The 13,233-nt window shown below is 44.5% G+C and overlaps 1 protein-coding gene across 1 annotated transcript in view; it reads right to left on the bottom strand.

Annotated features, from left to right (window-relative positions):
- pmt (phosphoethanolamine methyltransferase) overlaps positions 1-12,809 on the bottom strand; it is a 55,149-nt gene extending 42,340 nt beyond the window's left edge. The window contains 6 exon segments of the mRNA NM_001173879.1: positions 495-683; positions 929-1,086; positions 8,310-8,446; positions 10,708-10,863; positions 11,132-11,303; positions 12,692-12,809. Of these exon segments, the coding sequence (NP_001167350.1) occupies positions 495-683; positions 929-1,086; positions 8,310-8,446; positions 10,708-10,863; positions 11,132-11,303; positions 12,692-12,704 (825 nt within the window). The 5' untranslated portion in view covers positions 12,705-12,809.
- Positions 12,810-13,233: the final 424 nt, after the last annotated feature.

Here is a 13,233-nt window from a genome sequence, read left to right as displayed (position 1 = left end):
TTGGTATTTGTATACAGAGAAGGCCAAAAGAGCACAGTACCGTGGCAGTCTGTGTAACCCAGTCTAAACAGTAACTACACAATCTCTCCTGTGTGTTGTCATGTTCCAGCAGTCTGTGTAACCCAGTCTAAACAGTAACTATACAATCTCTCCTGTGTTTTGTCATGTTTCAGCAGTCTGTGTAACCCAGTCTAAACAGTAACTATACAATCTCTCCTGTGTGTTGTCCTTCCATGTTTCAGTCATTTTTTTGTCAACTCTGTCGTGGTTCCTATGTCCATAGGAAAACAACAACCTTTCTGCTCTGGGTCTTGATGTCACAAACCTATGTTGGCGGTGTGTGTGTGTGTATATGTGTGAGTGTGTATGAATGTGCGCACGAGCGTGTGTGTGTGAGTGTGTGCGCATGTGTGAATGTGTATATATGTGCGCACGAGCGTGCGCGTGTGTGTGTGTGTGCGCGTGTGTGCAGGACTCCCAAACCTCAAACCCACCTTGGTAGTGCTGGGTCCCCCAGTGCTGACGTATCCTGCCCCAAACATCTTCTCGTATCGCAGGATGCCTTTGCGTGTGTACTGCTGGTTGTCCAGGAACTGCTGGAAGGTTCTGAAGCCCTCTTGACAGGCGGTGTCCCGACCCACCTTCTCCAACAGCCAACACACCTGGTTCTGGTTTTTCTTCATCTGAGACAGGAAGATATAGGGAGAGTAAGATGCCAAACACACTCTCTCACACACACACACACACACACACACCACACACACACACACACACACACACACACACACACACACACACACACACACACACACACACACACACACACACACACACACACACACACACACTAGCCTGACAGGGCCATTAATATTTATTTACACACATTATATTAAGACATAACACAATCAGTAGCAATAAAGCAACCTACCTTGATGTATGTTTGCACGGTTTTATTGAGCACGATGTCAAAGCCAAACACCTGCTTCTCCGCCCCCTCTGATTCCTCCCGCAGTGTTGTTGTCATCAGGTGACTGTAGTGGGCCGACGATCTGTAGTGGGTGGGGTTAAATGTCCTCTTAAAGTCACCTGGACAGAGAGAGAGAGAGAGAGAGGTGTAGGTTTAAGGGTCATCTTACAGTCACTAGGACAGAGAGATGTAGTGACATAGGGTTAACTTCTATGGGATAGGGGGCAGTATTTTCACGGCCGGATAAAAAAACGTACCCGATTTAATCTGGTTACTACTCCTGCCCAGAAACTACAATATGCATATAATAGTAGATTTGGATAGAAAACACTCTAAAGTTTCTAAAACTGCTTGAATGGTGTCTGTGAGTATAACAGAACTCATATGGCAGGCCAAAACCTGAGAAGATTCCATACAGGAAGTGCCCTGTCTGACAATTTGTCGTCCTTCTGTTGCATCTCTATCGACATTACAGCATCTGTGCTGTAACGTGACACTTCCTAAGGCTTCCAATGGCTCTCTAAAGCCACCAGAAAGTGGAATGGGGTGTCTGCTGTCTCTGGGCAAAGTACAACAGCTCTGTTTGTAAGTGGTCAGCCTGGGGACAGTGAGACTGGAGATGCGCGGTCACGAGACTTCTCCATTTTTTTTCTTTCAGCCTTTGAATGAATACAACATTGCCCGGTTGGAATATTATCGCTATTTTACGAGAAAAATTGCATAAAAATTTATTTTAAACAGCATTTGACATGCTTCTAAGTACGGTAATGGTATATTTTGAATTTGATTTGTCACGAAATGCGCTCGCGCGTCACCCTTCGGATAGTGACCTGAACGCACGGAAAAAACGGCGGTATTTGGATATAACTATGGATTATTTGGAACCAAAACAACATTTGTTGTTGAAGTAGAAGTCCTGGGAGTGCATTCTGACGAAGAACAGCAAAGGTAATCCAATTTTTCTAATAGTAATTCTGAGTTTAGTGAGCCCCAAACTTGGTGGGTGTCAAATTAGCTAGCCTGTGATGGCCGAGCTATGTACTCAGAATATTGCAAAATGTGCTTTCGCCAAAAAGCTATTTTAAAATCTGACATAGCGATTGTATAAAGGAGTTCTGTATCTATAATTCTTAAAATAATTGTAATTGTTATGTATACGTTAATCATGAGTAATTTAGTAAATTCACCGGAAGTTTGCGGGGGGTATGCTAGTTCTGAACATCACATGCTAATGTAAAAAGCTGTTTTTTGATATAAATATGAACTTGATTGAACAAAACATGCATGTATTGTATAACATAATGTCCTAGGAGTGTCATCTGATGAAGATCATCAAAGGTTAGTGCTGCATTTAGCTGTGGTTTGGGTTTATGTGGTTGGTTGGTTTTGTATTTCGCGCCGTGCGATGCCATTGGCTAGGGGTTCCGCTAGCGGAACGTCTGTCCTCAACAGGTTAAAGTTCATCTTACAGTCACCTAGAGAGAGAGAGAGAGAGAGAGAGAGAGAGAGAGAGAGAGAGAGAGAGAGAGAGAGAGAGAGAGAAACAGTGATTGACATTGATTGCCTTTGCAGTATAGCGTTTAATGGCAGCATTACAGTTTTTTCCAACTGCTTACACACAAAATCTTTTCATGTCACACGATTTTCGAAACCTCTCACTCAAAGTGCAAAACTACACACCAAATATCCAAAACCATAAGCTATTTCTCAGCCTTTGACTCAGTTGTCAATTGCATAAAACACTTTTTTTCAAAACACTACACACAAGTCTCTACCTAAAACACAAAAATCTAACAAGTGACTTGCTTTCCTTTTCCAAACACAACCAATCAAAATGCTACACTTATTCACCAGGTCACACACACTCCTCACATGTGCAAACTCTAATTGCTTAACTGATCACTAACCAATCACTGCTTTACTGTAGTATAGGCCTATAAATAGGTCAAAGGTCAGATTACCTGTTTTGAACAATAGACAGAGAGCAAGAGGAGGAGTAGGAGGGAGAGGCAGGGGACAACAACGAGGACAAATTCAAAGACGAGGAAGAAGAGGACGAGGGCAAAGAAGAGAAGGAAGGAGAGCCATCTCTGATGAGATTAGGGCAACACTTGTTGATCATGTGATCAACCACGGTTTGACCATGAGAGAGGCTGGACTGAGAGTCCAGCCCCACTTGAGTCGATTTACAGTGGCGTCCATAATTCGAACTTTCAGAAATGAGAACAGGTATGCAACTATCTAATGACTATTTTAGCATTACAGTAATGTACTGTAAAATACGTATGACTGCATAGTATTGCATAAACATTTGTAACTCTAAGCCATCCATTTACTGCACTGCATTGAATGAATGAGGTTGGATATCATGCTGTACTACCTTTTTTTTGTACATTGTTTACAGTTCCTATGCTGAACACATACTGTGTTTGAATTCTGTACAGAGTGGAAAGGCAAAGACATCATGGAGGACGAGGACGCTTGTTTACAGATGTACAAGAGACTGCAATTATAAATATGGTTTTGGCCAACAATGCAATTAGGATTCGAGAGATAAGAGAGCATATCTTGAATAATGACACCATATTTAACAACATCAATGATGTAAGCCTGTCGACCATACAACGCATCCTCCGACAGCACCGAGTGATGATGAAACAACTTTACAAGGTGCCATTTGAGAGAAACGCCGACAGAGTCAAGAATATGCGACATGACTTTGTAGAGGTATGTATGCAACACTACTTCTAGTACTTCAGACATACCATATTTACTCATCTGTATATCCTTTTGTCTGTTACAGAGAGTATTGGAGCTGGATGCCCATGTAATTCGCCATTAATTTATTTATGTGGATGAGGTTGGCTTCAACCTCACCAAAACCAGGCGCCGTGGAAGAAATGTAATAGGACAGAGGGAAATTACCAATGTCCCTGGACAGCGTGGGGGTAATATAACTGTGCTGCCATCCCTCAAAACGGGGTCCTCCATCACAATGCCACACTGGGTCCGTACAACACCGGCCATATGCTCACTTTTCTGGATGCAATTTACACAATGCTTGTCCCTGACCTAGATCGGGAGCCTGCTAGATTTGTGGTTTTATGGGACAATGTTAGTTTTCACCGGGCTGTTCTGGTCCAAAACTGGTTTGCCACCCATCCACAATTTGTAGTTTTGTACCTACCCCCATATTCACCTTTTCTAAATCCCATAGAGGAATTCTTCTCAGCCTGGCGCTGGAAAGTGTATGATCGCCAACCCTATGTCCGCATGCCGCTTCTCCAGGCAATGGAGGACGCATGTGGGGACATAGAGGTTGCCTCTGTCCAAGGTTGGATACGCCATGCTAGGAGATACGTTTTCTCTTGCCAAACATCGAGGGAAGTATCTTGTGATGTGGACGAAGTATTGTGGCCAGACCCAGCCCGGAGAAGAGATGAAGCGTAGCTTAGCACTGGTGACTTGCCCCCCCCCGGGACCCCACACACACAATTGTGTTCTTTACTGTATTATAAAGAATATACTTTTGGTTTACATATGTTTATGGTTTTGTTGTATGCTACTGTATACAACAGTAATGTTTGGCCTAATAAATATTTTCTGTTTCCACACTGCATTGGTGTTAACAGTGTACTTGTTACCCCTCTCAGCAGATTACTTTCACTGTAGAACATTGTATTGAAATGTAGATATAAACCTATGAAAGACCAAAGAGCTTTAGATTTAGAACAACAGTGTTTACATGGTATATCCAAAAATGTACTATTATGAAAGCAGTGTTTCATTCTGACACGTGTTTATGGCATTTTGAATGCAGTGTTACATTTTGAAGGAGATGTGAGGCAGTTTTGGGAATTGTGTGTAGAGTTTTGAAAACGTGTGTAAGGAGTTGGAAAAAACTAATGTAAATGTTTACAATCATACCGATTTATACCATGGCATTGTTGAATACTTGTTTCTGATTGGCTTGAAGCGCATTCTAGAGCGTGCATTATTTTCCTATAACCCACAGTATAGTTGCACGGTAGAATTCAATGGCTACAGTTCATTCTTACACGTTCTATCTTTGAGCTGCTTTTGAAAGCAAAAGACAAATTGAAAACATTTTCATAATGGCAAGCTAGAACTGATGGTTTACTTAGATAAACCAGCTAAATTTGTTTGGTTACCACGGCAACTACTGTAGCTATCTAGTAAACTAGCTAGCTACTTCAGTGGATCATGAACACCTATCTAGCGGCAAAGGAACACATATCTAGCGGCAAATGTGTTAAATGATAGCCAAGGTATTAAAAAGGATAATCAACTTGGGGCACTATGCGTTCTCTGGAAAATAATGCAACTCCGTGGAAGGGTCACGTTATTCATTATTCACCATAGAACGAAAAGCCTAATTTATTATCCCTTACAGATGGACAGTAGACTATATGATGTAAATTTAAGTAACCCATGAAGGTGAAAGTGGACTGAATAGTGATCTGTTAAGTTAGGTAATAAATTATGAGAAGACGACAGGATGAGAAGAGTGTCTGGGTAGATATACCACCATGTTGCTTCCACCTATCCAAACCCCTCAGCTCTACAGGAGGGTTTAGGGATTCATTAGACAGTAACCTCTCAGCTCTACAGGAGAGTTTAGGGGTTCATTAGACAGTAACCTCTCAGCTCTACAGGAGGGTTTAGGGATTCATTAGACAGTAACCTCTCAGCTCTACAGGACGGTTTAGGGATTCATTAGACAGTAACCTCTCAGCTCTACAGGAGGGTTTAGGGATTCATTAGACAGTAACCTCTCAGCTCTACAGGAGGGTTTAGGGATTCATTAGACAGTAACCTCTCAGCTCTACAGGAGGGTTTAGGGATTCATTAGACAGTAACCTCTCAGCTCTACAGGAGGGTTTAGGGATTCATTAGACAGTAACCTCTCAGCTCTACAGGAGGGTTTAGGGATTCATGTAACAGTAACCTCTCAGCTCTACAGGAGGGTTTAGGGATTCATTAGACAGTAACCTCTCAGCTCTACAGGAGGGTTTAGGGATTCATTAGACAGTAACCTCTCAGCTCTACAGGTGTAACGGCTGTCTTCATAAATGGACCAAGGCGCAGCAGGTATGTGAATACTCATATTTAATTACAAATAAGGAGTAAAGCATCCACATAACAATACAATAAAGGTGACAACAGCTACAGTTCTGCTGGCTAGAAACGCAGTGCAAAAACAACCACCCACAACCCCAAAGAAAAACACACACACCTATATAGGACTTCCAATCAAAGGCAACTCAACACACCTGCCTTCAATTGGAAGTCCCAATCAACAATACAAACATTCCCCATACACAAAACTGCCACGTCCTGACCCCAAAACTAAAACAATAGCTCCATCTGCTGGTCAGGACGTGACAGTACCCCCCTCAAGGTGCAGACCCCGGAATGCACCTACCAACAGAAAACACCAACAAAAAACCCATAAACAATAACCCCTAAACAATAAGGGAGGGAAGGGAGGGTGGCTGCCGTCACCGACGGCACTGTGCTACACCCTCCCTCCCCAACCCACCTATCCTGGAGGTGGCTCAGGTGCAGGACGTGGACCTCGCTCCACCTTCGGCGTCGCCCACTTTGGTGGCGCCGATAGCTGCGCCGGGCAGACGGGCCACTCGGGCTGACCCTGGCAGACGGACCACTCGGGCTGGGTCGGAGGACATGCGGGCCACTCGGGCTGGGTCGGAGGACATGCGGGCCACTCGGGCTGGGCCGGAGGGCAGGAGGGCCACTCTGGCAGCTCCGGGCAGTCTGGCCACTCTGGCAGCTCCGGGCAGTCTGGCCACTCTGGCAGCTCCGGGCAGTCTGGCAGCTCTGGCGACTTACGACTGGCGGGCAGCTCTGGCGACTTACGACTGGCGGGCAGCTCTGGCGACTTACGACTGGCGGGCAGCTCTGGCGACTTACGACTGGCGGGCAGCTCTGGCGACTTACGACTGGCGGGCAGCTCTGGCGACTTACGACTGGCGGGCAGCTCTGGTGACTGTTGACTGGCGGGCAGCTCTGGTGACTGTTGACTGGCGGGCAGCTCTGGTGACTGTTGACTGGCGGGCAGCACTGGTGACTGTTGACTGGCGGGCAGCTCTGGTGACTGTTGACTGGCGGGCAGCTCTGGTGACTGTTGACTGGCGGGCAGCTCTGGTGACTGTTGACTGGCGAGGCTGGGCTGACACACTAGACTCCTGATGCGTGGGGCTGGTATTGGACGTGCCAGCCTGGAGACACGCACCTCCATGCTAGTGCGTCTAGCGGGAAACACCGGACCGAAAGGGCGCACTGGCGGTCTTGAGTGCAGGGTTGGCATCACCCCTTCCGGCTCGATGCTCACCTTGCCCTGGCACCTGCGGGGCGCTGGTACTGGGCGAACTGGGCTGTGCGTCCGTATAGGCAAGATGGTGCGTACCTCAGCGTAACATGGCGCCCTCCACCTCATACGCACCTCCCTGTAGTCACGGGTAGCTGGCTTACGGCTCTTCCCTGGCCTGGCCAAGCTACCCGTGTGCCCCCCCCAAAACATTTATTGGGGGGTGCTTCTCGGGTTTCCTAAGCTCCCTTAACTTGTCCTCCCAGAATTGTCTTTCGTCCTGCCAGGTCCATTCCTTACGTTCCTCCTGGCGCTGCTCCTTCCTCTTCCGCTGCTTGGTCCTGGTTTGGTGGGTGGTTCTGTAACGACTGTCTTCATAAATGGACCAAGGCGCAGCAGGTATGTGAATACTCATATTTAATTACAAATAAGGAGTAAAGCATCCACATAACAATAAAATAAAGGTGACAACAGCTACAGTTCTGCAGGCTAGAAACGCAGTGCAAAAACAACCAACCACAACCCCAAAGAAAAACACACACACCTATATAGGACTTCCAATCAAAGGCAACTCAACACACCTGCCTTCAATTGGAAGTCCCAATCAACAATACAAACATTCCCCGTACACAAAACTGCCACGTCCTGACCCCAAAACTAAAACAATAGCTCCATCTGCTGGTCAGGACGTGACAACAGGAGGGTTTAGGGATTCATTAGACAGTAACCTCTCAGCTCTACAGGACGGTTTAGGGGTTCATTAGACAGTAACCTCTCAGCTCTACAGGAGGGTTTAGGGATTCATTAAACAGTAACCTCTCAGCTCTACAGGAGGGTTTAGGGATTCATTAGACAGTAACCTCTCAGCTCTACAGGAGGGTTTAGGGGTTCATTAGACAGTAACCTCTCAGCTCTACAGGAGGGTTTAGGGATTCATTAGTCTGGAAGAGTGACTCACAATAGATATTCAGGTGATTTTAGAGCTCGTACCTGATTGGTAGTTGCAGGACTCCCTGAAGAACAGGTATCCTCCGGGGGAGAGCCATCCCAGCATCCTCTCTGTTAGTGAAGTCAGCTCCTCGTCGCTCAGATACATCAGCAGCCAGTTGGAGAAGATGATGTCAAAACTGATGGGGGGGTACACATCAGAATAACATCATAACTGATGGGGGGGTACACATCAGAATAACATCATAACTGATGGGGGGGTACACATCAGAATAACATCATAACTGATGGGGGGGTACACATCAGAATAACATCATAACTGATGGGGGGGTACACATCAGAATAACATCATAACTGATGGGGGGGTACACATCAGAATATCATCATAACTGATGGGGGGGTACACATCAGAATATCATCATAACTGATGGGGGGGTACACATCAGAATAACATCATAACTGATGGGGGGGGTACACATCAGAAAAACATCATAACTGATGGGGGGGGGTACACATCAGAAAAACATCATAACTGATGGGGGGGGGGTACACATCAGAATAACATCATAACTGATGGGGGGGTACACATCAGAACAACATCATAACTGATGGGGGGTACACATCAGAATAACATCATAACTGATGGGGGGGGTACACATCAGAATAACATCATAACTGATGGGGGGTACACATCAGAATAACATCATAACTGATGGGGGGGGTACACATCAGAATAACATCATAACTGATGGGGGGGTACACATCAGAATAACATCATAACTGATGGGGGGGTACACATCAGAATAACATCATAACTGATGGGGGGGTACACATCAGAATAACATCATAACTGATGGGGGGGTACACATCAGAATAACATAATAACTGATGGGGGGGTACACATCAGAATAACATCATAACTGATGGGGGGGTACACATCAGAATAACATCATAACTGATGGGGGGGTACACATCAGAATAACATCATAACTGATGGGGGGGTACACATCAGAATAACATCATAACTGATGGGGGGGTACACATCAGAATAACATCATAACTGATGGGGGGGTACACATCAGAATAACATCATAACTGATGGGGGGTACACATCAGAATAACATCATAACTGATGGGGGGGTTCACATCAGAATAACATCATAACTGATGGGGGGGTACACATCAGAATAACATCATAACTGATGGGGGGGTACACATCAGAATAACATCATAACTGATGGGGGGGTACACATCAGAATAACATCATAACTGATGGGGGGGTACACATCAGAATAACATCATAACTGATGGGGGGGTACACATCAGAATAACATCATAACTGATGGGGGGGTTCACATCAGAATAACATCATAAGCCTGATAATAAGATGTTATAAAGGCTCACAAAAGTTTAGAACAAGTAGTAATGACCATCGGCTTTAGGCAAACATGCGTCCCAAATGGCACCATAGTCTCCATATAGTGCACTACTTTTGACTGGAGCTCTATGGTCCCTGGTCAAAAGTAGTGCACTACGTAGGGAATAGGGTGTCATTTGGGACACAGAGAGTGTCATCTGATATTAGTGCACTCAGTTCCAACCGAAGGCGAAGGCATAGGTGAGACATCTCATCAAACCAGTTTTAAAAAACAACACTACCTTAGTCATAGACTTTGAACATGTTTCGCTACGCCTTATCAATCCAAAGTCATAATGTCAATATCTTTATGCAAACAAAACACCCAAAAAATCTGAGAACTTTTCTTATCTTGCTAAGTTTACCAGTAAACTACCAGAATTTTGTTAACTTTCAACAGAATATATGGCATTTTAGAAGATAAATTCAAGTGTCCTTTTTGGGTACTTCAGATTATCACAGGTGTCTGTAATTATCTCTGGCCCTCTGTGTGGCCTTATAACATGGAAAATATACAAGATGAATTTAAAATAAACAATAGAATGACAAAACATCATCTTAAATACAATATAAACCATTCAGCATTAAATATACTTTATATTATTTTGTACAGACTTTGCTCTACTATGTGAATATATCTGTTGTCAATGTTGAGGCCACGCTGGTGGCAGTAAATAGTAGCAAGAGTTAATTGAAAATAAAGCCATTGTTGATTAGATGCTTTTTTCATTCATTTGGCTATTTTCTCTTGAACCATCTGGTCTATCTACTAGAAACGCATGGACAATATGGACACAGATATAAAAAATGTATACTATATATTAATAATAATTTTTTACAGTTATACAAGTATAAATGACCAAAGTTACCATAGATTGCCATAGATTACCTCTTAATTACCCAAATTACAGAAGATTCTGGTAACTTTGGTAAATTACCGGTAGCTTTGCAACCTTACGCAAATCTGTTTAATAATATATTATATTATTATTATTATTATTATAAACATATCAAACAGCAGACCTGTTTTTGGGGAAGTCCAGCTTGGTGACATCTGCCTGGAGGAAGGAGGCGTTGCTATAGTGACTGTTGTCCTGTCTGTTCTTCTCCACGAAGCTCTCCATGAAGTCGACCGCTGTCACGTGACTGGCCAGGGTCAACAGGTGGCTGGTGTATCTACTGGAAGAGACCAAACAAACAAACACAAAGGTCAAACACCTCCACATCAGACAGCGAGTGTCAAACTGCTAACAAGTGTCCACATCACCTGACCTGGAAAAACACAGGTCCCCATCATAGCCCATGGCCAGGGAGTTTTCCCCTGTCAGGTCACATGGTCAGTTAAACATCATGGCTCTACAGAGATCATGACACAGTACATGCTTGCTGTTATTAACAGTCTATCTGGTCAGTTGTTTTATAGATATAGTTCAATAGACCCACTGACCCGATGCCGGCGCCCAGCTCCAGGACCCTCTGGCCGGAAAGGCTGGGCAGCAGGGAGAGGATCTCAGGCAGTTCGTGCTGGGTCAGCTCCTGGGCATGAGAGTCCAACATCATTTCCTCAACCGTGGCCTGGCGGCTGTGCTCCTTCCAGAACTCTGTCATCGTACTCCTCTCTACTCAGTGGAGAGACGAGGGAGACAAGAACTAAAGCAAACTGCTGGACAAATACACACCAAAACCAACACCAACATACTGTATTTCTATATATTGTTTTATGTGCCCAGTCTGTGTTTTATTTTGATAATAATTGTCATTCTTTATGAGTTTTATACTGTAGTGTTACTACAGCATGAGAGCAACAAGAGGTACAACTCCCCATAACAAGAGGTACAACTCCCCATAACAAGAGGTACAGCTCTCCATAACTCTAAAGAGCAACAACAAGAGGTACAGCTCCCCATAACAAGAGGTACAGCTCCCCATAACAAGAGGTACAACTCCCCATAACAAGAGGTACAACTCCCCATAACAAGAGGTACAACTCCCCATAACAAGAGGTACAACTCCCCAGAACTCTAAAGAGCAACAAGAGGTATTAGTGAGGTCGGGTACTGATGTTGGGCGATGAGGCCTGGCTCGCAGTCAGCGTTCCAATTAATCCCTAAGGTGTTTGACTGGGTTGAGGTTAGGGCTCTATGCAGGCCTGTCAAGTTCTTCCACACCGATCTCGACAAACCATTTCTGTATGGACCTCGCTTTGTGCACTGGGGCATTGTCATGCTGAAACAAGAAAGGGCCTTCTCCAAACTGTTGCCACAAAGTTGGAAGCACATAATTAGAATGTCATTGTATGCTGTGGCATTAAGATTTCCCTTCACTGGAACTAAGGGCCTAGCCCGAACCATGAAAAACAGCCCCAGAACATTATTCCTCCTCCACCAAACTTTACAGTTGCCACTATGCATTGGGGCAGGTAGCGTTCTCCTGGCATCCGCCAAACCCAGATTCGTCCGTCGGACTGCCAGATGGTGAAGCACGATTCATCACTCCAGAGAACGCGTTTCCACTGCTCCAGTATATATATAGTGTAACTGCAGCAGCTATCGCTATTAGTAGCCAACTAGCCTACTATCAATGTATCATCTAGTAGTTATAGTGGTTCCCAACTCCGGTCCTCGAGTACCCCCCAACAGTTCACATTTTCATTGTAGCCTTGGACAAGCACACCTGATTCAACTAATCATCAGGCCCTCAATTAGTTGAATTAGGTACGTTTATCCGCGGCTACAACAAAAATGTGTACTGTTGGGAGTACTGGAGGACCGGAGTTGTAAACCGCTGTAATTGTACAGTGTAATTTACAGTAAACCATTCCAGGATTGATCTACATCAGTTAGGATTACTTCCATCACGTACATGAACAGAGTAAACTCCGAGCACATGTTGGGACAAAACAAACCTTGTAATTATTCACTTCTGACAAGAAAATGTCCATCACATTTTAATAAACCCACACTGTTACAGTCGATAGAGAAGAGGATGGAAACCATATCATTCTTACCTTTGATGTCCATGTTTGATGAAGTTCAAAACAGTTTAAATTGTAAGAACAATTGTCAGTCTTAGTGTTCAGTGACTCTAACAGCACCAACTATCCGCCGATGGTATCAACTGTTATCACTGTCAGACTAATGGAAACTTGTTGCGACTGCTCGTGTTCAAATAACCGGTGACATAAGTGCGTGTAGGAGTTGGCTTTCCATATCGACAGGTACAGAACTGACCATTCCGATGCTCCGAATATGAGGGGAGGGGAGAGAACAATTACGCATGAATAATCATCTGGGTAAAAAAGGGGACGGCACGGGATTTTCCTTACCTTACAGACCATGCCCGTTGAAGAACCGAGCTGGTGAGATGTCACTTATTCAGGAGGAGGAGATAAAACGATATTGAGTCATCCATCCATGTGGTATAAAAAAATAAGAGTAAGATGAATGTAAATAAGGGCGTATTAAAGGTATAACCGGTGGTCTGTGCACAGGGTGTCTGCGTGCGTTATCTTACCGAGGTTGAAACGAGTCCCTTTCGTCCCAAATGTGC

The sequence above is a fragment of the Salmo salar genome, chromosome 05 (assembly GCF_965601325.2).
Source record: "Salmo salar chromosome 05, fSalSal1, whole genome shotgun sequence".
Taxonomy (NCBI): domain Eukaryota; kingdom Metazoa; phylum Chordata; class Actinopteri; order Salmoniformes; family Salmonidae; genus Salmo; species Salmo salar.
Note: the sequence above shows the minus strand (reverse complement) of the source record. Positions and strands in the feature narration are given on the sequence as shown.